This window comes from Phycodurus eques, chromosome 21 (genome assembly GCF_024500275.1).
Source record: "Phycodurus eques isolate BA_2022a chromosome 21, UOR_Pequ_1.1, whole genome shotgun sequence".
In the NCBI taxonomy this organism is placed as follows: Eukaryota; Metazoa; Chordata; class Actinopteri; order Syngnathiformes; family Syngnathidae; genus Phycodurus; species Phycodurus eques.
In genome coordinates, this window is record NC_084545.1 from 4446342 (window position 1) to 4474254 (window position 27913).

The 27913-nt window shown below is 40.8% G+C and overlaps 1 protein-coding gene across 4 annotated transcripts; it reads right to left on the reverse strand.

The window, feature by feature from the left end:
• Window positions 1-42: 42 nt before the first annotated feature.
• c21h8orf34 (chromosome 21 C8orf34 homolog) lies at window positions 43-27871 on the reverse strand. 4 transcript variants are annotated; one of them, XM_061666967.1, is made up of 16 exons: window positions 27524-27871; window positions 19892-20036; window positions 19072-19203; window positions 17435-17545; window positions 17217-17245; window positions 15724-15887; window positions 14629-14801; window positions 12372-12507; window positions 10218-10303; window positions 10063-10148; window positions 6170-6278; window positions 3967-4451; window positions 2026-2122; window positions 1618-1644; window positions 1109-1324; window positions 43-713 (listed from the first exon to the last, which is right to left on the reverse strand). In XM_061666967.1, the coding sequence occupies exons 1-15, from the start codon at window positions 27590-27592 to the stop codon at window positions 1131-1133; spliced, it is 2043 nt and encodes a 680-aa protein (XP_061522951.1). In that variant the 5' UTR covers window positions 27593-27871; the 3' UTR covers window positions 43-713; window positions 1109-1130. The 4 variants fall into 4 exon arrangements, with proteins under 4 accessions (XP_061522951.1, XP_061522952.1, XP_061522950.1 ...); XM_061666968.1 differs by lacking the exon at window positions 1109-1324; XM_061666966.1 differs by having other exon boundaries at window positions 43-1324.
• Between the last annotated feature and the right edge of the window lie 42 nt (window positions 27872-27913).

Below are 27913 nucleotides of genomic sequence, written 5' to 3' on the forward strand. Positions count from 1 at the left end.
AATGATTTTAACAAGTTGCACCAAAGTGAAAATGCACCAGATCGTTTTATTAACATACCAGCATTCCTGTAGTTTCCTCCACAACATGTTTGAAAACATCTTTCAGAGCGCATATCATTTCGGGATCAATTGAAGCCGAGCGAACAAGCTAATGCTAACCCAAGTCGCCGGGGAAATGTATTGACTCAACTGCAGAGCAGACCAGATGTTTCTTTGAATTGAAGCGTCTACGCAGTTGACACACCTGCATGAACGATGCCAGTTATTATTTCTTTTGGAATCCAGTTCAATTAGTTGACTTTTCTAAATAATCAAAACTATTGGAAGTGAGGTATTTGCGTTTCATTTCTTTTAATGTACCCAATGAGTAGAATCCAAGCATATGCAAATGTTTTTCTTAGCACTCCAACATTACAGTGCCCCCCTGTTGGCATCAAGTGGCATTAGCTTGTTTGGATGCGTAACAAATTTCCCCCTGGCACTGCCTTGGAAGACGTTTTCAAACCACAAAATGCACCCATGCATGGAGTCCCATAGCATGCTAAAGAGCAAACAAAAAATAAAAATATCATATAGTAACAGTCTATGAAATATTGGTGGAAAAAAAAAAACATACAATCTCATTCATAGGACTTATAAAAATAACGTAATTTGTTTAAAATGTCCGGCGGCTTGCATAAATATCGAACGGGATCTTCGCCGTCTTCATAGGCCTGAAAATGGGACAGAAAAATTGGAGAATCATAACTTTGAAGATAATACAGTGGTACCTTGCCTTACAAGTGTCCCGGCTCGAGTTTACGTGTTGCTCCACCATTTGTGTTTAAATATCCGTTGCCTTGTCGGGTCCTCTTTTTAAAATAATCTTTACTGAACATTCAATACACAAAATACAAAAACAGGCAAACAGACGTCTTCGGAAAGACGTGTTGACAAAGGGGCCGCGCGCCACCGACTGCTCTGTAAAATGCGTCATTTCCGCTACGTTATTTTCGGTGCGCCTCCAAGTGAGCCAGCGCGGGAATGACTACAGTAGTCACTAAATATAAAAAAATGAAATACTGGAAAATACAGCAAAATGTTAGAGGAGATTATAAATTCAAGGCACCGGTGTATGTTGCATTGCAGTTCTATCCGCACAGCAGCAAACACTGGGCAATTGGCGAAGATAATTTTGATAGATGAACGAGGCTTTGGCTTGAGGTGGGTTGCCGTGGCGACAGGGAGGCCGGGGAGGGGCGGGAGTGCCTTCTTCTGATAGCCAAGCGGCAGCCTCCTCTCACATCTCCTTCCAGGCTGGCACACTGCAAACTGTGGGCAGCACCTCGCCGGCCACAAGAGAACAACCGCAGACAGAACCCACAAAGCAGACAGACCCAAATCATCAGTGACTGCGCTCCGTCTGCGAGCGTGTAAACGCCGTACCCCGCGTGACTTCATGGAACTGGGCAACGGCCTCCGTTTCGCTCACCAGGATAATTGAATGAAATGAGTTCGGTGGCTTCCGCGTGCTTATTCGGGTTAACGCGTTCGAGAAGTGAGGTCATGAGCAGACAGCGAGGCTCCTTTAGGCAACTAACAGCGAATATTTGTCCGGAGTGTACGGCAGATTCTTACCTGAAAAGACGGATCTCATGCTGGCACCTGGGGAAACAAATCACTCATGCATTTTTCATGTTCACACACACACACACACACGCACACACGCACACACACAAATCAGAAGACCACAAAATCATGTTTTTGTCATTTTGTCATCTTCTCCCACTGTGATTAATTCAACCTGGCTCACCATGTGCATTTTACAGCACGGCTATTGTCAGCATTGTTGTCATTATGTAAGACGAGTAACCGCCAGAGTTATGTTTCCACGACAACAGCGGTTGATTTTTTTTTTTTCTTTTTTTTTTTTTAATCGCGACGGAATTCTTCCGTAACGTCAACGCGACGTTGGGATAAGAGGTTTTTTGCTTGACACTTTACGCCGTGGTGATGTAATGAGTCTGCGAAGGAAAGGTGGCTCACTTTTGTCCTGCTCGGGCGGCTCCATGATGTCGCTGTCGGTGTCACTGGGGATGCGCCAAGGCTGCCGGATGGCCTGCAACTGCTGGTAGAACTCATCCTGAAACACATGAAAACAAACAAAAAAACAAAAAAAAAGGAAAAAAAAAAAAAGGATTTCATACTAAAAGGGGGTCTGTCACGTGCTACATGTGATCAGATAATGACTTTAGATGGGGTGAAGCAGCATGCGGCTAATGTTTGTGATCACTAGGGAGCTCGATGTTTAGTCTATAGTTGATATATGGTGGATGTAAAACGTCTACACAGCCCTGTTAAAATGTCAGCTTTTTGCGATAGAAAAAAAGTTATTTCAAAACTTATCTTACCATTATTTCGACCTGTACAACAAAACTTCAAATGTTGGACCTTTTGATAAGTAAAGATAAACAACTGAATAAAATGTGGTTTCACAAGTGAAAATTTCAATGTTCGAGTTGGCTTTTCTTGACATATTTTTGCTTTCCATTGAAATCTACCCTTTTTCACAAAAAAAGTAATTTCTTGACAAAAGTTATTTTTTGAGAAACAAATTCACACACGTTTTCTCAAACATGTATTTTTGTGTAAAAAAAATTCCAGAGAAATACCTTTTCTTGAAAAAAAAAACATGATTGTTTTTTCTTGAAATGAATGCTTTTTTTTTTGTTTATCATAAAGCTACAATTTAATTTTGTATTTGTTACTGCTTTATTGCTCGTCTGTGTCCTTTTCTCCACCAGTAGGTGGGCTGACCAAAAGCCGAGTGGGGTGCGCTTGGTTTTCAGCACGAGCTAGCTCCACTGGTGCGCCTGTCAAAGAGCAAACTGGCATTAATAAAGCCTTTAAAACGGCCTCCCTCTCATATTTAACAGTGCCGTTTTACATGAAAGGAAACTTATAAGCGAGAAATTCCTTTTTTTTTTTTTTTTTTTTATGCCAGACTGCGTTTTCCCCACCGCGAGACTTGACGCCCTTCTACTAGTTACCACCACGGAAACCCCACACGAAGCCCATGTGTGATATTCCCTCTGTAGTCGACGCCAACGTCCCCGCCGCCAACTGTGCCCTGGCACAGGGCCTGTTGGCGCACACGGTCAGACTCTTCCCAAAGCATTACGTGGAATATGCCCCGTTTTATATACACTGGATGTCCTGCTTGTCCTTTTTTACAATATAAACACGGAGGATTATTTTTTCAAATTTAAAAAAAAACAAAAACAAACCCCCACCCCAAAATCACTTATTGTCATATTTGTTCAAAAACACATTATGACTTGACAGCAGTACATGATAAATATGAACTGTGAAACAAAACAGCCGGCTCCGGTCCCATCGTAGGCCTCTAATTATATGAGAAACCACTGCGCCTGAAGAAAAACAACCAATCAGAGACAAAAGACGTGACATACAAGCTGTCAATCATTTGTCACACACTGACTTGGTACTTTGTTACCCCTGCAAGAGTCTTATTCTTAATTGAGCATTACTGTACCACAAAATATAATTGGTTTAACATATAATTATTTTTGCTCGGCTGTGGGGGAGTGCAGAAAATGTTTTCACAAAAAAAGGAAATCTTCACTAAAATATTTTTTCCCCTCAATTTATACAACTTTTTTCACCCAAAAATATCCTCTTCAAAAAGGTAAAAAAAAAATCTAAATAAATAAATAATCCTCAAAATATTATTTTTTTAAAAAAGATTTCAGAAAAAAAGAAAAAAAGTTTTTTTTCTGAAAAGGTAAAACAATTTATATATATATATATATATTTTTTTTTTTTTTACAACCCCCCCCAAAAAAATATTTACAGTAGAAAAAAAACCTTTTTTCTCAATAACTGTTACTGAAAAAAAAATATATATATTTTTTAAAAGACTGCATTTACTGGAGAACAAATCCAATGTGGTCGTACAGTACCCACCTCAGACAGATAAGCCCTCAGGCTGGCCCCCAGGCTGTCGGTGGTGCTGAGCCCGGGTGGCGTGAGCAACCGTCGGGTGCGCGCGGGCTGTCCGGTGGGCGTCACCGGGCGGCTCCGGGACCTCCTGAACGTCACCTCCTTGTGAGGGTTGAAGCCAGAGCGCAGCCCAGTGGGCGTGAAGAGCGTCCTGCCGCCGGGCATCCCGGGTGTACCGGGCGTCTGCGTCCTGCTGCCGGGGTTGCTGACGGTGCGACCGCCCGGCCGCGAGGCGGCCGACCTGGGGCTGAGGAGGGGGAGGCCCGCGCCGCACGCCTTGCTCAAGAGGCCGCCGCCGCCCGGCGAGTGGGGGCTGCAGAGGAGGCTGGTAAGGGGCAGCGTGTCGGGCAGGGTCCGGTGGACGAGAGGACCGTGGTGGAGACTGTGTGGGTTGTTCCGACTGCTCATCTTCCCCGCTTCTGCCAGCTTGGCCAAGTCCTTCTCGACCTCTGCGGGAACACAGCAGAAGTTGACAACTCAGCAGAATATTCATTTTTTTTTTAAATAATAATAATAATTTCTTCTCCAAAAAGGGCAGCACTGTAGTGTGCATTCAGTTTACCAACAGGATGCTAACATCAGTACAATGTAGTAACATTTTATTTATAAAAAAAAAAAAAAAAAATTATTCACCTTTTTCCACAAAAAATACATTCAAAAACAAATCCTCAAAAAGTAAAACTGTTTTTGTCAATTCAAAATGTACTGAAAACATTTTCACTCTCAAAAAGTAATTCAGTCTCAAAAAATAAAACGTATGTATTCTAAATAAAATAAAAATCCAGAAAAAAAGTTTTAAAACTCAACATTTACCTTGAAGAAAAATCTAAAAAAAAAACTTTTTCTAAATTAAATCCTCAAAAATAGATGTAAAACCTTTTTCCCTTAAGAAAAAAAAAATATTTTTTTAGAAAATCAATGTTTTTCTTGAAAAAAATTGCTCTCTCTCAAATCCTCAAAGCTAACCTTTATTATTGAATATTAATTTTATTTATTAAAACAAACAAAAAAAACTAAATGCGCTTTTACTTTTTTACTCTTACCTGCTACTAGTTAAGGCGGCCTAAGCCTTCATTAAATTATTATGTTACGGAAGTTATTTTAACCCTTTAAGTGACTGATATTTGAACACAGACGGTGCAGCAACACATGTAGACAGACGATATAGCAATACTCACCGGCATATATTATTTAACCTTTGCGAAAAACGACTAAAATTACTGCAGCTTACTAAATCACTTAGCCGTGACCGTCTTCTTCGTGTATTTATTATCTCTGTATTCTACTCAATTCTGGATTCCTTACATTCTATTCAATGATGTCATTATTGTGCATATTTATAAAGTACAAAACTGTCGAGTGCTATTTTTAAGAAGCTGAAAGGACTAACGGCAAATCCCACGCTGACAATGCGGGCGACGACCCGAACATGAAACGACTCTAAACATGGAACGTATTAGCGGCTGATAAAGGCTCGAAAGCGCGCAAATTAGCTCGTTCAGATGCCCGACGGGAGCCCGACATCAGACGCGCGTAAATGAAAACCACGTGAGGAGAACTCTGTTCGGAAAAAAAGATGCCTTCGCCATCCTATTGTGTTAACAATATGCTTCAAATAAGGGTGGTATGTGAGAGGACAAATAATAAGCCCTTTATAACAATATAAAGGCATGTGGTTGTCTTCGTGGGGGGGCACATGCCGACATTCCTTCTGGATTCCCGTGCAGGCTTTCATGAGATTGATAAATACATTCCTCAGCGTCAACAGGCGCCCCGACGATTCATTGTTGTCCTTTTTGCACAGATGTCCACATAGTCATTTGTGGATCAAGCTGTGCGGCCGTACACGTGCTCATTTGAAATCCCTTAAATAACCTGCGGGCACATTTGTTTTGATTTGAGTTAATGCGCATTGCCCACCGAGGGGCAGTATAATACATACATAATAAACACACAAAGAAGACGGTCACAACACCTCAATAAGCTGCAGTGTTATTCGCATTTTTTTTTTTTTTTCCCCACAGAGTGTAAAAAATATATGCCTGTAAGAGTTGTTAATTTTGTCGGCCGATATTAGCCCTTCTAAAATGGGCAAAAAATATTTTTTAAAATAATAATAATTAATACACATGAACAAATTACAATATAAGACAATGCACACGCATACCAGCGAGCTGCTTGCCCATGCTCTCCAGCTCCTTGGAGAAGAGGGGGTCCCCCAACAGCAGACCACCAGTCCTCTTAGCTTTGAGATCAGCCTCCCAGACAGGCTGACGCTGTAGTGGGCGCGCGGGGGGGGGGGGGGGATGGGTAGCAGAAAACAGAGAAAGTGAGAAAGTGAAATTTTAAAAAAATAAATAAATAAAAAGTGAGCAAGCCTTCAATTAAGCTCCTTTCATATCATTTTCAGCCATTACTGGAACTAAGGGAGCCGTATTTGTGTATTTTACGGGCTGTATAAAAACCACAGCGAGCGAAGATGAAAGTGTGCAATGCGTAGGGAAGCCTACGGGGAAGCACTACGCTTCTCAGTTGCTTTCAATAGACGTTATAAAATCAACAGTGATCACACGCTAAACCGAGAATCATATGAAACACATGTAGACTGGAACCTCCATAGTGGAGCACCATGTGCGTTTGTGAACCATTACGCTATCAATGATAAATGTTGCCAATACCCTGGACTGGTTGTTGGTCAGTCCGAGGGTGATTGGGAATGGGGTGTTGAATGGGAACGGTTCCCAAGCCAGCGACTTAAAAATCAGCGACGTGAACCACTACATTACCAAGCGACAAAGGTAGTCAACACCTCAAGATGGTTGCCAGTTAAGCCCAGGTTGATTGTAAATGAGGTTTGGAGTAAGAACTGATAGCATGCCAGTGACTTAAATCAGCTACACAAACCACTACACTATCAATGTCAAGGGTAGGCTACATGCTGGTGTTGACTGGTTAACTACACAAAATTCAGCTCTGTTAACCACTACGCTATGGAGAATTTCACGACACATCCTTGATCGACTTTGCAAAGAAAAAAAAATAAAAATGAGCGAAAAATCCCTCGACTGATTTGAATCAAGACGGGAAGGCCTTTCTCTGAGTGTTCTGAACTCCTGTTTCCGTGCCCGCACTTTCGCATTGTCATCACTGTCGCCGTGTGTGGTGTTTTGTGGTCTAATTATTGAGGGAATACAACCCTCCCCAACCCCACGCAGCGAGCCGACAGAAGCGGCTCCGTTCCGACGCTTTCAATCCGAGCCGTCGCGTCCGTCAGTTTACACGCGCGTAACATGACGACTTACCCGTTTCAAACGGATGACGTCGTCCTGAGATGAGTTGTGGCTTTGCGGGCTTTGGTGCCTAACTTTATAATGAAATAAAATGTAAAAAAAAAAAAATCATCATCATAATAAATAACATTGGGGCCACGCAGTGTATCGCCAGATTGCCGTGGAAACGGAACATAAAGCGTCACAACAGCGTCTGCCTTCTATCACCCGCAAGGCCTCGCGCCATGCTCATTTTCCTGCTCGCAGCGGACAAATGAGCAGTTTCCCCCCTGGCAAGCTCCGTTTATGGCGCCGTCACTCAGGCAACAAGTTTGATACAACCCAAAAAAATGGAGGGAATTGGATCTTTTTGGACATTTTGTTGTATTTGCAGTGCATTTATCACCTTTAAGAAGCCTGCGGAGGAAAAGGGGGAGCTCGCCAGACTAATAATAACAACCATTAACAGCTTTAACAACCTAAATTGAGGACATGTGCAGTAGAACACGTCATCGTTCAAAAGAAATGTTGGAAAAATAACCGGAAAAAAATGCAACAAAGTCACATATTTTTGACACTTTGTTTTTAAATTATGGCACTTGTGGTCTAATGGGACTAGTAACAATTTTAAATGAAATTAAAGTGCAGTAATAATAAATGAGAAAATACATTTGACAGTATTTTATATGACAATAAATAAAGGATCAAAATGCTTTGGATTAATCATGATTCAAAATAAATAATCTATGTAATTATAAATACAAATGAAAAAAATATAATTGAATAAATACCATTCAAAATTTTTAAAAAGTACTGGTAAAAAAAATAAAAATAAATAAAAAATAAAAAATAAATCAATCAAAGTAGTAGTAGTAGTAGTAGTAATAATAATAATCACAATAATAAATACATTGAAAAGGTTTACTCGCTTTAAATGATCTTGTAATAAATTATTTAAAACTAATTCAAAGTAAAATGTTATTAAACTGTACTGTATTTATAAATAAAAATAAATAAAATCAATTTAAATTATTTTACTCTTTTTTTATATTATAGCCTCCCAAGGAAAAGTAAAATAAAGTATAAATAAAAGAATAAAATAAAAGCTAAAAACAATTGGCAAATAATAAAATGAAGAAAAATAAAATGAAAATTAATAAATTATAAGGAAAATAAGGAATTAGTTCCCACTCAATGCCCCATTGACAATGGCATTGGTAGTGTAGTGGTTCATATCGGTGACTTTTGTGTGATCTTTTAGTTATCTAGTGCGGGTTTTCCCAAATCTTGCGTCCCTTAGGCCTCCTCACATGCTGTTAATAACGTCCCCCGCCGCAAAGACGCCAGCCCCGATTGCATAAAGAGCCTTCCGAAAAGTATTTAGTACTTTTGTTTTCATAATTGCACCGATCTAAGTGTTAGACGAGACTTTTTTACGGCGTTTTTAAATCAAGTATATAAAAAAAAAAAAGAGCGCTCGGAGCTGAGACGTGACTCGGTGTGCGCGGCAGATGCAGAGAGGCTCCACGCTAACTGGGAGCAGACCGAATCAAAGCGGCAGTCGCCACGAGTCGGCCGACAGCGCGCGAGGCGTCGTCCGCAAAATGAAAGAAAAGCTTTTAATAGTCCCTCGCGTGTACACGTACGCTTGGAGAGTAGCGCGACTAAACTATCTCGCACCTTCTTGAGTGCGAGCGGCTAATCCGTACCATGTGCAAAACACAAGTGAAAAGGTCTCCTCTCACCCACTTCGGCTTTAATTGCTTTGTACTGCGAGGTCAGCTATGTGAACCACTACACTACAGATGGCAAAGGGAGTCTACGCCTTGGATTGATTGCCAATCAGTCCGAGGGTGATTTTTGAATGAGTAGGAAATGTGCCCCACACTGGCTACACAAATGTCAGCAGCTATGTGAAACACTACACTACCAATGGCAAAGTTAGTCTACACTATGGATTGACTGCTAATCAATCCCATGGTGATTATGAACGGGATTTTTGAGTGGTAACTAATAACAAGCCAGCAATAGAAGTCAGCTATGTGAACCACTACACTACCAATGGTGGACTACACCATGGATCGAATGGGATATTGAGTGGGGATTCATCCCAGGCTTGCTACACAAAAGTCATTTATGTGATCCACTACCAACGGATGAGGTGGTCTACACAATGGATTGATTAAGGCATTGAGTGGGAATTAACCCCACGCCTGCTACATGAAAGTCGATTATGTGAACCACTACACTACCAATGGAAAAGGTAAACCACACTCATGACTGAGGTGCCTATCACTCCCAGAGTAATTGTGAACAAGGTGTTGAGTGGGAACTGATCCCACACCAGCTATGTGAACCACTACACTAGCCACAACTAAGGCAGTCCACGACCTGCATTTATTGCCAATCAATCCCAAGGTGATGGCGAACGGAGTGTTGAATTGCAACTGATCCAACGTCAGCTACACAAAAGTCAGCTGTGAACCACTACTTTTCTATCCCCAATGTTTTTGTATGAAGACATTTTCAACCAGCATCCTGAAACAGATTGTGTTGGAGCCTAAAAGTCCTGCTTTTCTTTTTTTTTTTTTTTAGCTCATGCAGGCGTCCCTAATGTTGTGTCTAGTGAGTGTAACTTACTCACCTGCGGGCTTTGAACAAAAGCAAACGTACTCCCATGACCCATAAATATGTCAGGCTATTGTAAAAAAAACGACATTGTGATGTAATTGATGCATCAAGGTGGCCGCGCTCCAATTCGCAACGGCTCGGGCGGTCACGTGACACTTACAGAGCTGGACACTTGAGACGGCGCCTCACATTCCTGCAACCGTCCCGCCGCCGTCGCCGCCAAAGTGTCCACCTCGGGCAACGTGGCTGCGAGAAGACGAGACTCAATTCACGTGGTGCGGACGTGGAGACGGACCGGAGGTTTTTGGCACTCACATGAGATGTCGGGCGCGGCTTGTTCGGATGCGTGAGGGCGCAGGGCTTCTTGGGATCCGCTGGCGGCTACGCTGTCGCCCTGCAACCTGCACAACAAGACACGATAGGATAATATTCTCATTTAGAAGTATGCTACGATTCACTCCAATTACGATATGGTTCACTCCAATTATGATGCGATTCATTACAGTTAGAATTCACTCAAATTACGATACCTTGTGATTTATGACAATCACAATATGATACAATTCTCTTCAATTTTAATACAATTCATCACGATTCACTCAAATTAGGATATAATTCATTACAATTCATTCTATGATACGTTATGTCTCAAAAACAATTACGATATGATACTATTCTCTCCATTTCCGATGCGATTCATTACAATTCACTCAAATTACAATATCATACGATTCACTACAACTGCAATACAATGCAGTTGGCTACAATTATGATATGATTCCCTCTCATTGCGATGCGATATGATTCAGCCCATTTACTATGTGATACATTATGATTCCCACAAATTAGGATAGTACTCACTCCAGTTACGATACAATTCACTTACAGTAAATTCTGATGTGATACGATTCAGTACAAATTGAATATGGTACCATTCAAAACAATTATGATAAGTTTCACTTAAACTGTGATGCAATATGATTCACTCCAATTACGAGTCTCTACATATGCAATATAATGTGATTCACTACCATTATGAAACAATTCACTCCAATTACAATACGATTACATCTAATTACAAGGATTACTATTACCTCAAATTGCAATGCGATTCATTACAATTCTCTAAAAATTACAATATGATTCAGCCCAGTTAGTTACGATGTGATATGATCCACTCCTTTTACGATGTGATTCACTCCAACTACGACAACACAATTCACTCTGAATATGATGTAAAATAAATTACCACAATTGCAATACAATTCTCTTCAAATATGAAATAATTCAATTAATATGGTTCATTACAATTACATTTAAGAGTCACTCCAATTACAAAACGATTCCTCCCAATTAGAATATTATACATTTCACTCCAATTACAACATGATACGATTCACTACATTTGCATTGCGATACTGTTACTGACAATTACAATTCTATTCACTCCAGTTACAAAAATTAATCGTTGCGATGTTTCACTTAAATTATAATGTAAATCAAACAATTCCACGGTGATGGAGTTCACCACAATTATGATGCAATACGATTTTATTATAATTGTAACACGATTCACCCCAAAAGGCTTTTTATGCACATTGTGTTGGCCACTCTGACATCATCCGGTGCATTTTGGGGAGTCAGAATGTCCGACAATACGAGTACACAAGCAAGGAGGAAGCACTGAGGAATGACATTGGACCGAGATGGAATCGGTCTGTTTACATTACATCTTACTTTTGTGATTTTTTTTTTTCAATAATGCCTGTTATGGCTAGCTCGCGATTGTCCTGAGTCATCCTTTTGTCATGGTACCATAATGCTGGCACATGTTGGCATTCTTCTTATGGTATGCCATATTTGTGTAGGACGGAAAATCACACAGTTGATACCTCCCAAATTATTTTTGGGAGGTATCAACGGTTTGCGACGTCTAAGGAGGACCGAACGCTCATTTTACGCTGTGGCTGGAATAAATTGAAAATAATTTAAACAATAAAGATGTAATTTTTTTTATTGCTGGCAATAATATATACACACGCACACACACACAGATCCAGTGATGAAGTGTAAAGTGACAAAGATGCAGTCACCAGACGTCAAAGGAAACACAAACAGATGATAAACCAAACATGAAGTCGCACAGTATAAACTATGCACTTAAAATCATCCCGTCACATAAACCGCTAGCACGCGATCCTGCGATAACATTCATCCTGGTGCGGGACTTGTGCAAACATCCCAGACTGATAGGAACGCCGAGAAGGAAACAAGCACGCTGCACAGCCCGAACAATGCACGGCGCGCGGGCACATGACGGCATGGCGTCGTCGGAACCACAGATAGCGCTTTATCGCGGACTGGCATCGAGGCGCGAAAAATTCGTGCCCGCAGACGTAGATGATGCCGAGGTTCACGGGAGATCAGATTATTTAGTTGCTCACCTGCAAAAAAAAATAAAATGCTTACCTGGCACATCGAGAACAGATGTTGAGCGTGACTTTGGCCTGAGGTTCCGCATGGTAGGAGCTGCGCCCTTGACTGAATTTACAGCCGGACGGAACCAACCCGCTCACGCCTTCCATGCGCAGGTCATCCAGGTCCTCTGCAAGGGAGACAACATACATTAGGACAATATGAACCTCGAGACTAACAATGCCAGTTCATCTCAGGGAGCTTTTTTATTTTATTTTATTTTTTTTGCATGGGGTGTTGAGTGGGAACTGATTCCACAACGGCTCCACAAATGCTATGTGAGCTACTACACTACGACAATGTGAACCACTCCACTACCAGTGGCTAAAGTAAGCTATAACCTGGACTAATTGCCTAATGAAGGTAGACAACACTGGATCGATTGCCAGTCGGCCCCCCCAGCATCCCCCCACACACACACACACACACACACACACACTTGAATGTGTGTGGTGGCGGAGAGCCATTTGTTTGGCTTTGTAATAAAAAGCAGTATTCCAGAATTACGATTCATAATGATGTCTTTCCAATGGTGGACTCCCACCCCCCGCACGCGCACACGCACACGCACACTTACGATGACACCCACACACGTGTGATGGGAATCAGATGTCGCCGCACACACATCACAGCTCTGTGGATTATGGAAAGTCTCATAGAAGTTGGTGTAAACCTTTGAACTGCCTCTAACCACACTTTGTTTGTTTTATTTGATTATTGATTTTTTTTCTCCCCCTAAAAGCAGAAATTAGGGCGACGCAGCAGAATTTGACATCACGACGTTATTAGTCATCAAGTGGCAGCAGCCACCATCAATGTGTGAACTTTCTCCGCAAGCACGAAGCGCATTAATTAATTAATTAATTAAGAGCGACGTGCCAGGGATCAAGGGCTCCCTCTAGTGGTCTAAAACAACAATTCACCGTTAGGCGGTGCCCTTCACACATCCACAAGCCATCCACGGACGTTAACGAAACTATACATTCCGATTTTTAAAAGATGATCATAAAAGTGATATCAAAGACATTATTTTGCATGTGACAAAATTATAATACGGTTTAAACAAAAAACAATATAGTTGTGTAAAAAAAAAAAAAAAAAAATCAAAAAATAAAGTTAAATGAAAAATAAATCATTTAGACTAAAATACAAAAAAAAAAATCTAATTTAAATAAAATACTAGGAAAAACACAGACATTGGACAAAAAAATAATACAACATATCAGACAAACAAATACCATAAATATTAAAATGGAAAATTTCAGAAATATTAGACAATAATAAAAATAAATACACAAAAATAGATTATGTAAAAGGCAAAATACTGAACAGGACAAAATAAAAAATAAATTTTAAAAAGAATTTGATGGAAAAAAAAAAAATACAAAATCGGTAGATGTAATATACAGAAATATTACACACACAAACAAACATACTACACAAAAAAATATAACGTTAAAAGACCAATATATTAGGCAGAAATGAACTAATACATTACAAAAATTAATACAACATATCAGACAAAAAAAAAAACAAATACTACGATAAAAACAAAAAATATTAGAAAAACACAAAAAATATGACACGATTTTTATTTTTATTTATTTTTTTTTTTTTTTTTAAGTTGATCAAGTCTGGTTCAGCCACAACATATTTTTATGAGCACTTAAGTGCCGCCGAAAACTTCTCCCAAAGTACCAGTGATGACACGCACGCACCGCTAGATGGCAACCTAGGCAAATGTTTCTCACATGCCTCCTATGCATTGTCCAGCCACAATCTGCAAGAGGATATCCATAAAACTTCCCAAATAAATACCTAAAGGGATGCCCCACAAACACGAAAGAGAGAGAGAGAGAGAGAGAGAGAGAGAGAGAGAGAGAGAGAGAAAAGCCTGTGAGTGAGCACCCACTACTCAGCAGCCCAAGAGAGCCGATCAATGGCTCCTTCAGGGATCAATAAGTAGTGGCCCCCAGTCCCAGTCCCAGTCCGGGGTCCATCAGTCCTCTGTGGCTCAATATTCTGACTTTCAAATCCTCCAGTGGCTTTCCAATGACACTCGCTGTGCGGTCCTTAAAGTGACAGTCAACTTGCAAAAGGGCACCAAAACCAACCGGAGACTAATATTGATGTCTTTGAATGCACTTTGAACATTACACTGCGCTTCAGTATTGGGAAAGAAACTGTTGTACCCAAATCAATCTTTTCAAGTCTTAAGATCAAAATAATAACGTGATGTACGGCAAATTACCCAGAAGCTCCACGGCGTCGTCGTCCTCCTCCTCCACGTCGTCTTCGGTGACGGACGGAGCGGGACTGCCGAGCCGTTCCGACGAGTTCTGCGCCAACATGGCGGCCAGGAGCTTCTTGTGATGCTGCTGCAGCTCCTTCGGCCCTTTGCTGCCTTTGCCGGCCGTCTGGACACTGGGTGATGATAACCACAGAACAGGTAATGGCATTGACTCAAATGTTAATGTATCCATTTCATACGGAAATATAAGTACATAAATATCAGCCTGATACTCACCCATCCCTAAATATAAAAATATGCAAAGCCAAAATGTTTATAACAACAGAACAACAAAAATCCAGATTTTCTAACCTAACCTTCTGGCAACAACATGACGCAAACGATAAACCCGCTTTCGTGAAGGCGGAATTTTTAATACAGCTCATTAGAATGTGCAGGTGTGTCCAAATATCCAATCCTTCTCACAGTCAATTAGTAGTACACACACACACACACACACACACACACACACACACACACACACGTACACAGACATTGTCTCCCCACTCAGGCTGCTAACTAAGTGATTTCTTCCCCAGCATACAGCAGCCTAATGATATTAGCAATGGGTGTGCGCCACACATGATTTATGGCTTCATAGGCTCATCCTCCTCTAATTAGGTCACACCACAGTACAAATTATATCACACACACGCACACACACGCACACTGATCTAGCTCAAGATGTAACACATTTCATTTAAAGGCGGAAAAAAGCCTTAAGAGAGGTCAAGGAACGACGCGGTTTAGGGCGGCAAACGTTAAAAGATAACAAGCTCTGCCTGTGTACGATGGCCTCAAGCAACACGCGCTTAGTTTTTAATTCGAAATGAGTTTGGCACCGGATAGTCTTTGAAACGGGATTATCACAGTCATTCAGATGAAGGAGGGGATGAGGAGGCGACGAGGAGGGGATCGACGGCTCCTCAGGCGGCACTCGTCTCGCTTAAAAAGTCCACTTGAAAGAGTTTGACATTCGTTTTTGGGAATTTTATGCGACGTCTTTCGAAACACTCAAACGTGAAGAGCAGTTTTGAAAGCAAAAGGCAGACCGACCTGGCGACGGGAAGGCCGTCGCCGCTCCAGCAGACGCGGTTTTTCCTGCGTGGGACGGGGGGCCGCAGCATCTCGGCGGCCAGCGGGTCGGCGTCCTCCTCGGCCCGACCCGTCCACTCGCCCACCACTCGGGGGCGCAGCACCGGGTTGAAGCCTCCCAAATTCTACGCGTAAAAACAGCAATGGATTAATTAGCATTATCGTTAAACGGACTCTACCAGAAAAGCATCTTCCATCTTTCCTTATTGGAATGAATGGAAATGCCCTTAATCTGTTCCAGACAGCCACAAATATTTGTAATTTGATTTGAACAAGGAAAACAGCACTCTACCCCCGGACTGTACTTTATATATATATTTTTTTTTAAAACATACCGTAAGTACATAACTAAATGCATCGTAAAGAATTAAACAGTTTACGCATAACAATTTCATGATTAAGACAGTATGTGAGTGCCTGGCCCACCAGGGGGCAGTATGACAGACATACAGTACATAACGCAAGAGAAGAAGCCGGTCACAACTGACACAGTAAAATGCAGTAATATTAGTGGTACCGTAGTTTCTCGTGTATAATGTGCACCCATGTATAATACGCACCCCCAAAGTTGACCTCAAAATTCTGGAAAACCCTTCTACCCATGTATAATGCATTTTTACAATGCATGATTTTGCGTCGACCCATATGATCAAAACATGTAGTATTATCTGTATTTTCTTAGTTTTTTTTCAAAGAATTATTCTGAAGTTAAGCACTTTATTTGAACACGTAGTCCTTTTTTTTATTTACTTGCTCTTATTTTGAAATTCGCAGCCCTACTTTTATTGAGTAAATTAGAAAAATGGGTACAATTCTTGAAATTCTTGAAAGAAAACACGAAGGACCAGGCGAAAAACATTTAATTTTATTGTAACGCTATTCAAATTAAATGGTCAAGCATTTCAGAAAAGCATCATCATTAAACAAAACATCACAAACGAAATTAATGATGGTTGTTGTTAAATAAATAAAAAACGATATTTCTCAAATTATGCCAGGGTATGTAAACTTATGAGCACAACTGTACATATATGCAGTCATACGTACCCCTGTCATATTGGAATGAAAGTGTAGGCTACACTTTTTTCATAACCACGAGGTAGCGGTGGCATTTTGGAATGAAAGTGTACAGCTTTTTCATAACCACTAGATGGCGGCATACATTAGTACAATGTGAATTTGTTTTCCATTTACCCCTATATCCATGTATAATGCGCACTAATGACTTTTGACAATTTTTTGGGGGGGGAAATGCGCATTATACACGAGAAATTACAGTAATTGTAGTTCAACTGAGAGTGGCAGCTTGAAGCCTATTTTTGAAGAATTGTTCACTGTCTACCAAATTCCTGCTTGTTGTGAAGTGAATTGCGGAGAGTTTACTATCATCGTACAGCGCTCGTATCTTCAATTTTCTGCGAGTAACTCAAACCCCAAAAAATTAATTGCCGTACCTGATCGATGTCATCAGAGGTGGCAATGCCTGCAAAAACACAAGAAAACCTTAAAGCGAAGGAAGGAGTCAAGAGTCCAAATGATCTTGTAAGATTATCCGCTTAATCCTGGCTCGCATTTCCCATGAGGGATTCTTACTGCGAAGCACAGAAAGGTCTCCTGCTGCTTTTACCAATCGTACGTGTCAAGATGAAGATGAAGAAGAAGGAGCGCTCACTGCGAGAAAGGCTCTCCAGGGCCCGGCCCAGCTTCTTGCTCTCCAGCAGGATGTGGTTGAGCTCGTCCAAGTCGCGGCTGTCCCTCCAATCCCACGACGGACACTGAGGCACTGACAAAAAAACTCACAAACGTCAACCTACAATCTTAACAATACAAACAAATGCCCTTTTACTTTGACAAAATGTAACCTCGTGTCTGTACATTCACATAATTACATAATAGGAACATCATCTCTCGATTTCCTCGCCGACTGGTCTGCGCTACGTTGGGCGTACCGGCACAACGCCGGCGTGTCCTTTGACATGCGCGGCGACGCACGTGACAATTTGGTGGCTGAAAGTCGGTCTAAACTTACACCGCCTCATACCACTTCTCGATCCGACGCAGTACCTACTAGACCGCAGTACGTAGTAGTAATTAATATGCGAAAGGCGGGCATCAAAAATCAATTGATGGTTATCATCATTAATACCGCCCAATGACCAATTAAAACAAAAACAAACAAAAAAACAGTTGAACTATCTAACAGTGCAGCTGGCTGTTTTGTCTCACTTCTGCAAAAGTACGGTGGCCCTAAAGGGACACAAGTCAGCATGTCGGCCTTTATAAAAGTCCTTGCTTTACTGTTTTATCACGGCAAATTCACTGGTGTGACATAGCGAGGCGAATCACGAGCAGGAGCCGCTGGGTTGCTTGTGTGCAGATTTCAAGCACGCCTTCCATTTTTCATGAGCCCCGCGCACTCAAACACCTATGAAATGTATTTTTAATGGGATTCCACTCCCAAGTGAAGCCAGAAGAGGCACGCATCGCCGCCAACAAATCTCCACGTCGCTTCCTTCCTTTACTTTGGTTTGAAGCGCCTTCTCACTTCATAGCCTCATTTCTTGTCTGAATAGTGAGCGACGCGCTGACCGCAGCCTGAAATAGAGGCGCGGCGCCATGTTAAATTATTGAAATGGTCGACATGCTCCACATTTGACCCAACCTCGACGACTCCAGTGTTTTCGACACACTGCAGCACGCTCGCAACTTTAGTTATTATTGTTATCGTTACAACAACACATTTCTTCACATTTGGATATATAGTTATAAATATATATTTTGTAACAGTTGGCCATCGACGTATTATTTTCTACAATAAAATGTCAATGATTGAAAATACAAACAATGAATTTAATGATTGACTTAAATAATGAATAAAACAGATAATTAAATTCAATTATTTAAATATTTTATTCAAATGGTCCATTTAATTCAAATAGTCCATTAAATATATAAGAATTCTCCTGTTAAATCAATTACTTGTTGAAATAAAATGTATTGAGGATTAAATATATTTTTGAAATGTTTTTTCTTGTATTGGAGTTGTCCCTAAAGCTGACATTAACAACAATTAAATGTTTTTTTTTTTTTTTTTTAAATCAGTCATTTTCATTTTTGGGGGGTAAGGGGCAAATTGACAACTGAAGATAATCACATCAAATTAAAAGGAGGGATTCAGCTCGGTTGGGTGTGTGACAGGGAAACAATTCATACAATTACTGTAATTCGGCCTTACATATATATATCATCAAAAAATGTATGGCAGCGAGTCCATTCAGTAAGAACCACAACTACCAACTGACAACTTACACAACTTGGATTCCGGCGAGGGAGGCGACAAGCTGGACACGGCCAGGTCACTTTTGGACTTCTTGGGTTTCCTGGGGTAATTTTGCCAAGGCTTGTCGTAGTGGCGCAACTCCCGTCGAGTGTTTTTACTTTCTTTTGAGCACACACAAATCAAAACAAGTCACACAAGTGCAACATTGAGAAGTACAAATACCCTATTACTGTACTTAAAGTTAAACCAGTGCTAGTTAATTTGAAAAACAATAAAATGCAACGTGTGATGTGATTTTATTTCTTTCAATACCAGCGCTACTATCGGCAAAAATCGGCTGATTTTTTTTGCCGATTTTTTTTTTTAACACATCAACACATTGCAATGTAAGACAACGATAATGACATTCAAACAAAAATGTTTAAAAATAATCAGCCAATTTTATGTTGTTAAGTTAAACAAATATTGAAGGTGTAAAACAGTCAAATATTCTGCCTGTAATTTTTATCTTTAATGTTAGAAGCGTCAAGTTATTTTTTTTAATTAATCGGTTATCAGAATTCTATTCTGCCAAATATCCAAATCGGCACTGGCCAAAATCCATATCGGTCAGGCCCTTCTCAAAAGAGTCAAAACAACATTTTTGTTCTTGTGTCAATTGTTTGCGGAAATAAACATTTTAAAAAAATAATCGACCAAGCAACGGCACTTATTTGGACAAACTAAATCGAGGTATCACTGTAAGTGAGAAAGAATTATTTTTTTTTTTTCCATTGAGCCAAGTTATCAAAATGGGTATTTTATATAATTGATATGATGCATGTGCGCGTGCGTGGGTTGATTACCCACCCGGGGAGCTCTGGGCCCACAGCGCTGCCGATCCGGACAGCGCTGGGTGCATCTTTCCCGGGCTGTCCTGTTTGCTCTGGAGGTGGTCGATGAGGAAAGGGATGGGATGGTCGGGGGTCTCGCTTATCAGTTTAGTCATCAACTCCTGCACGGGCGGACGCAACAAAGCAAAGCAAAAGCAGTATTGTAAATGAATGGAAATGCTAAACTTGCTAACAGCTAACATGTTAGCTCGCATGGATTCGCAATGTGAAAATGGTGACCTATAGTTGGTATACTAACAGATAGTAAGATATGCTCACAAGTGGGCTATGGCAGACCCATGAGGAGTATAGCCACATCATAGCCTTATGAGACTGGATAAAATACTAACATGCTAACAATTGGTAAGCTAACATTAAAGGATAGAAACTTGAGCATAGAAAGTGCTAAGTCAGACAATGAGCATTACATTCCGACAAGTACTCAGGTACTACTTAAAATGAGACAGGATAAAAGGCTAACATGCTAACAGTTGGGATGCTAACATATACAGTAGAAAGCTAAAAAGTGTTGTAGAGTAACGCAGACCCATACTGATTACACTTCGTGCCAAATAGTAAAGCAATAAAATGCTAACATATCGTGAGACAGAAACTTAAGTAAAGAAAGTACTAAAGTAGACCCATACAGATTTTTACATCATGCTAAGTGATCAACAGGTATGGTAACATGTAGCAAAATGGCAATTTGCATATTGAAAGTGCTAAGGCAGTTCGTCAGTTACTATGCTAACAGGCTAACAATTTGTATGCTAAATAGTGAGCGGCTCTGGCGATGCGTTCAAGTGTCATGCTACACAGTGGGGAGCATGAACTCTGATTGACTGCTGCTGCAGCTAAAGGCCAGCAGACTGCAGAGTTCCAACATGCGCGAATCCAAATCTATCAGTGGAAGGAGGAATGTCCCTCCGACTGACCGACTTGACAATCTGCAGGCAGCTCACGTCCGTACTGTATAAAAAAAGTCAGCCCGTCGCGTGCCAGCACGTATTGATTGCACGTCCAATCTGGCGTTTCGCATCCAGACTGACCGACTGAGCTAATGCACGCTAATGCATCGGCCACTATGACATCGTAACAGAAGACAATAAGCATGTCACTCTGTATGCTGATGACATGAGCTGATCAGAATCAAATATTAGAAAAAATTGCCTTTCTGCACCAGAGCAGTCGCCGGGCTCCGACGGGAACGAGGTAGATTTTAGTGCGGGGGTACTTTGCTTTGTGGCGACGGTAATTGAATAGCTGTCCGCCGGCCAAGAGAAAAAGGCTCAATAACACCCCTGACACACTACATGGTCGAGTTGTGGGGAGAATAGGAGGAGCAGGTCAGAATGGTGTAGTCTCCCTAATGGCTAACACAGCTGACCGATGTTCCATTCATAACACTAAGATTGGCTGGTGACCAGTCCAGGGTGTTGTCTACCTTTTCTACCTTAGTAGTGTAGTGGTTCACATAGTTGACTTCTACAGCTGGCATGGGAGCAATTCCCATTCAATTTTCCATTCACAATCATCCTGGGATTGACTAGTGATGAGTTGAACGTGAAGTCTACCTTTGTCATTGGTAGTATAGTGGTTCACATAGTGGACTGACAGCGTGGAATGTAGTGTCATATGTAGTGGTTCACAATGACGTTGAATTTTGCGCAGCTGGCGTGGGATCAAGACCTATCCAATTCCACGTGACTGATCAAAAATTAATGAATCAAGTTATGGCCGCCATCCCTCAAGTGAGTGAAACATACAATTAATTGACATGCTCGTCACGCCCACACAGTCTAGCGCTATAAAACGCAGACATGCTCTCATCATGACTTGTCGTCGTGTGAAACGTCGTCTCCCGACTATGATAACAACTGTCAGATATCGCGGGAGAGACGCTATTTACCCGCTAATTTGTCATTGTGCCGACATTTCATATTGGCAGGTATAAAGTGATGCGCTGAAATGCTTAAATGGGTGATAGATGCTTGTCATTTGGGCTGGGTGAAAAAAAAAAAAAAAAAAAAAAGAGAAAAGGGTCATTAGAGGAAGAAAGATGTAATGAGACATTTGGATGAATGAGAGTATAAACACCGCACAACACATCATGCAGTAAAAGCTTCTTCTCCCGGTTAGTTCTTGGAAAAGGTCCAAGGGTTCACATAGCTGATTTTCATCTAGCTGCTGTGGGCTCAGTCCAACACTCCATTCATAACCCTGCGATTGACTGGAGGCACAATCCAGGTTGTAGTCTACACCTTCGCCATTGGTGGTGTAGTGGTTCACCTATCTGATTTTCAAGCAGCTGGCATGGGATCCGCAACTGATTTTTGATTTTTTTTTTTTCGCTTTGACTTGAGCGCTATATTGTGGCAGTGAACTCAACTCACTTCACAACGAGCAGCAGTTTGTCAAATATAATTAGGGAACAATTATTTTAAAAAGAGGCTTCAAGCTATTTATTGCTACTAACAGTTGAAGCTTACTGTCAAACTAAACATGGAACAACCAAAAAGCTTAGCTTAACGCTAACGCTAAATAGCATCTATGTTGCGGTGGTATAGGCCTTGAACACAAACGGATTGAACACGAATTGCAGCAACACGTCGACAGACAATATAACAGTAATCTCAGTCATATACTCTTTATCCTTCGCATAGAACGACTAATATTAGTGCTGTACTGAGGATCTGAGAGAGGAGTTGAGACTGCTCAATGAACAAAATAGACCTTTGTCCGTCTGATAATGCTCTCAGATGTCATTACTCTGTTTTCTTAAAAGGACAATTTTGGAGGGCTATTTTTTCTCATTAAAATACACAACACACACACATATATATATATATATATAAACACATACAGTAGTACACTACTACTACACGTTCTATGGCGGTCATTGACCATTTAGAGGGAGACCGTAGGTCAAGGTTTGCGCATGAGTCAGTGTATGATGCCACACGTATGCTAACCCATCAGCATGCGGCCTTCGTCCTCCTCCGGGCTGCCGTCCTTCCACAAATCACATCCTCGCCGCCCTCTCCCCGAACCTTCCTCACACCGGACCTGCTCCATCTCTCTCTTTGACATATCCTCTAAACTCTCCCATGATGCACCCGGCCTCGGGATGCCTCGACTGTGTGTAATTACTGTCAGAGCAATACCTCCAAAAAAAAAAATGGTGATAAAACTCCTCCCAAAAAACAAGACGGAAAAGTTTCCTCCAGCAAAGCGACACTCACACACACAAACTATAAAGATAAACATCATATTAAACATCACATTACTTAAACTGGCTGGTGTTTAATTGTTTAATTAAAGTGTAAACGTGACGATTTATCCAGCATGAAAACATATGCCGCAATGCATCTTTTGCATGCAAATGAGTTCTGGGATAACTTTTTTTTTTTTTTTCTCTCCCCCCAACCACCAATGGAGGTATGTCATTTTGACATCCAACATACTGCTCTGCTAACTACAGTGTGTGTAATGAGTGGTTAAATTATATTACATTTTTAAAAAACCACATTGTTTTATGTTATTTGATCAAATGAGGCATTTTGATCATGTATATTCTATTTTCATAATCGTATTGAACATTTTGCAAACCCAAAGGCATCTTATGGCGATATTGACTCAAATAATGACAACAATAGTAACAAAAATGCAACAAAACCAAAGCAAAAGCCTAATCATTAAAACATTGATAGTAGTAGAAGTCGTAGTAGTTATGAAGAACTATAACTACTCAAATAATCAATAAATTCCTATTTTTAAAAAAATCTACTTTTCTCCCCAAAAAAATTCAGAATGAACGTTAAAATGCACAACAACATTTACAGGTGATTTTAATTTGATCTTTGAACTTCTGAGTCCATGTGTCTAACTGTTTAACGTTTCTGGAGTTTTTTCACATCTTTGGTCAAATGTTTTTTGTTTTTTTTACAGGCAGTTGCTGAAGGTGCTTTTGGCAGTGTGGTTCAAGCGCTGAAAATGAAACTTTTCTCGCCTTCGCTACTTACGCAAAACCCAGCTCGGGCGGGATATTACCGCAACTGTTTGAGCTTCTGAGTCTGGTGTGATGTATATTAAACAGCGCTGCTTTGAGGCTTTGCGATACGAACGACTCGACTTACGAGTTTTTCAAGACATGAGCCATCACCAAATACCGCAGGCACGGGCTAACTACAGTCTACTTAACGTTGCCATGTCATAACCCTTAAAGCAGCGGATATTTGAACACAAATGGTGCAACACATGTAAACAGAAAATATAAGAGTACTTAGTCATTTATTCTTTATCCTCTACGAAGAATGACTAATACTAGTGCCGCACTGAGGAGTTGACAGAACATGTGACATCTCCTTGTACAGTACTTATCTGTCTGTCTTATACTTCCTCCAGGTGGCCACGCCAGAGGGAGCAGCACAATGGCCGACCAGTTGATGAAAGGTCACAAAAACTGTTTCTTTTTAATTCTATTTAATTATGTCATTACTGTGGTTGAACGTGTAACGTGGCATATTATATAGGGCTATTTTTCTCATTAAAAACACAATCCAATATTAAAAAATAATAATAATTATCGGTAGGCTGAACAGATTAATGGCATTTCCATTCATTTTGATTGGGAAAGATGATTTGAGATCCGTGTGTTTTGAGTTACAAGCGTGGTCATGCACAGAATTAAACTGGTATCTCAAGGCACCACTGTATGTAGTTGTTGTCCCGCCTCTAGCTGTTGCAACTCAAAGCCTGGGGAATTGTCAGGTTGATTTTACAGGCACTGTTAAGAGGAACTTTTGTCAATGTGGCTCGAGTGCCGAATAGAAACGTCTTTGTCAGGGCAATACAGCGGTAAGATTTACAACTTCATTTCACGCTAAGATGAACCTTTTTCTGCATGTTTTGCGAAAATTCCCCCCGTCAAGGCCCACTCTCCCACTCGATTGTGTTTTACGACGGAGGACCTCTCTGGGGTTTTTTCCGAACGGGCTTCCTCTGCTTAAACTTGAGCTTGTTTCTTCGAGAAGGATGAAAGGTGAGTTAGGCAACAGCAAAGTTGAGCTGGAGTAAACTGGAGTGGTTTGTTAATAGTGCTCGTTTGTCTTGTTGAGTGGTAGGATGAAGAAGAATGACACCAATTACCAGTAGAAGTGAGAATCGCCCTACACGTTTGACTTGAGCTTAATTGAGAAAACTACACTGCGCTGGTATTGATGTTCTGATATGATGTGTAAATGGGCCTGCTCAGGGGTTTCACATGGTCCACTGCCTGGTGTGTGCTATTTTCTTTTTTTACAGTATGTCGTCACATCAGACGCAAAGGCACATATAGTTGCGGAGACTCCGTGTAAAAGGAAAGCGTGGAAAAATACTACGGCAATTTTGAAGGATCAATGTGCAAAGGAAAAGGAAAAATCTGAAAATAAATGAAAATGTATAAACATGGCGTTTCTCAAGACTCAATGCTAGAACCACTATGATTCACATTGACAAACACTTTGAAAAGAAAGTAATGATCTTTTTTTTTTCAACAATTTTTATATTAAATTGAAATGACAGAAAATACTTGCTTTTTAAAAAAATATTTTGTTTTTACAGCAATTTGTTGTTCATTACTAAACACGGAACACTAGGTTAAAAATAACATAGCGGACGTCATGTTCTTCTTGAGACTGACTCAACACACTGGGACTGTGTGTGTGTAATTAGTCTTGAATGGACATCAGGAGTGTGTGTATGTGTGTTTGTGTAGTGTTGCTGCAAACACACACCTCTCTCACATCTGCTTAGTGTGCGCTTCCCGTGTCTGTGTGTGTGTGTGTGTGCGTGTGTATGGTAACATAATCACAAAGCGCTGACGTGACACTTTGGCGCATTCAGCTGGTAGCTGCACGACATCACACGCAAACGCGCGCACACACACACACACCGTGTGACCGTGATGGAGCAGTTTGTCTTGTCTTGCTTTTAGCAATAATAAAACCTGAGTAGTCTACACAGGGCGGCACGGTGGCCGACTGGCTTAGAGCGTCTGCCTCACAGTTCTGAGGACCGGGGTTCAATCCCCGGCCCCGGCTGTGTGGAGTTTGCATGTTCGCCCCGTGCCTGCGTGGGTTTTACTCCGGTTTCCCCCCACATCCTAAAAACATGCATTCATTGGAGACTCTAAATTGCCCGTAGGTGTGACTGTGAGTGCGAATGGTTGTTTGTTTGTATGTGCCCTGCGATTGGCTGGCAACCGGTTCAGGGTGTACCCCGCCTCCTGCCCGATGATAGCTGGGATAGGCTCCAGCACGCCCGCGACCCCAGTGAGGAGAAGCGGCTCAGAAAATGGGTGGATGGATGGATGGATGGATGGCTAGTCTACACAGGTCCAACTAAAGAAAACAGCGCAAGTGTGTGAATAAAAATTCATCCTGTGAGCCGCAGGTTCGATACGTTTATCCCTGATCTCTGTTTGCAGCTCAGGTGCACTACAACAAGGCACAAATAGTAATACATAAAAAAAGAACAGAAAAAACATGGACAGTTACATATTAAAATTTGCAGTCCAATAATATACACAAATAAATTCAAAAAAGGTCATTCACATAGCCCTCATAAAACAATGACGAAAATATGTCAAATTAGCACTCCAATAAAAACAGTAATAAATGAATAAATCAATTTATTTCAGGCACAGAGCCCATAAAAATATTACTTTAAAACGAGCTATCCCAAAATAAATATGTATACTTAAAAAAAGTAAAAAATTTAGAGTATAAAATGCATTTCAAATGTCCACCCAATAATCAATTTTAAAAAACGAGTTTTTAAAATAAAATATAGTTCAAGCAAGTATAGAATAATGAAATTAAAAAATTAGCATACAATATATAATATAGCATAAAAACTGAAATAAACATTTCAGATCCATACCCCTTATAAAATAATGAAAATATGCATTATAATTAGTAATCCAATAATAAATAACTACATAAATTCTGGCATGTATGAAGCAAGAGCAAAATATGGTATGGATATATTTTTAAAATAGCTGTCCAATAATTAATAAACTATATAAGAAGTGAAAATTAAAACTACTTCATCTTTAAAAATTACTCCAATAAGAAAAACGTAAATAAAATGATTTCAGGCAAATAGCGCGAATCAAACAAATTAAGAAAATGTTTATGCATTTAAAATAGCAATGCAATCATGAAAAAAAATTAATTACGGCACATTTAAGACAACCCTAAAAAATTTGTATATATTCCAAAAATATGGTCCACTAATAAATGTTCTCATAAAAATAAAATATACATTAAAATGACACAACACATAAAAAAATCCATAAAAATATGAGTGTTAAAAATACAATACAGTAATAAAGGAATATATAATTCAGGCACATGAGCATGCATGAAAAATACAGAAATAGGTTTATATTGAAAATAGCAGTGCAATAATAAACACTGTCGCTATAGTTTGATGCTTGATGACTGCCGTCGGTCTGCCCATGAGCAAGGCACCGCTGTAGTGTATTTGACCCCCCAGTTATATGGATATCTATGAACGAATATGAAGAAAACAAGTATGCTACATGAAGTTAAAGTGCACTCACCTCAAACAACGGTCCAATTTTGTTCCTCTCAAGATAGGACTGAATCCTGGACTGTTGCGGAGACGCCATGGAGAAAGTGCCGAGGGGAAGGGAGGCTGGAGGGAGGGAGGGGGGGGGGGGGGGGTGTCCCTCTCGGAAGCGCTTTCAACGGGATGAGATCGTCAGTTGAGCCGCCGCCGTCATTCGCCCTTCAGGCGGCTTCACGTGGAAGACGAGACGGACTTCTGGCTGCCATCTGCCGCCCGCTCCGCGCAGCCCGGCTCACCGTGGCGCTCGCTCGGCCGGGGATCATCTCCGGCTCTGGGAAACCGGCTCACTCCTCTCGCTTCAAGCGGCAGCAAGCAGCCCCACAAGCGGTGGAGCTTTCCAAGTCTTCCCCCCCCCCCCCCC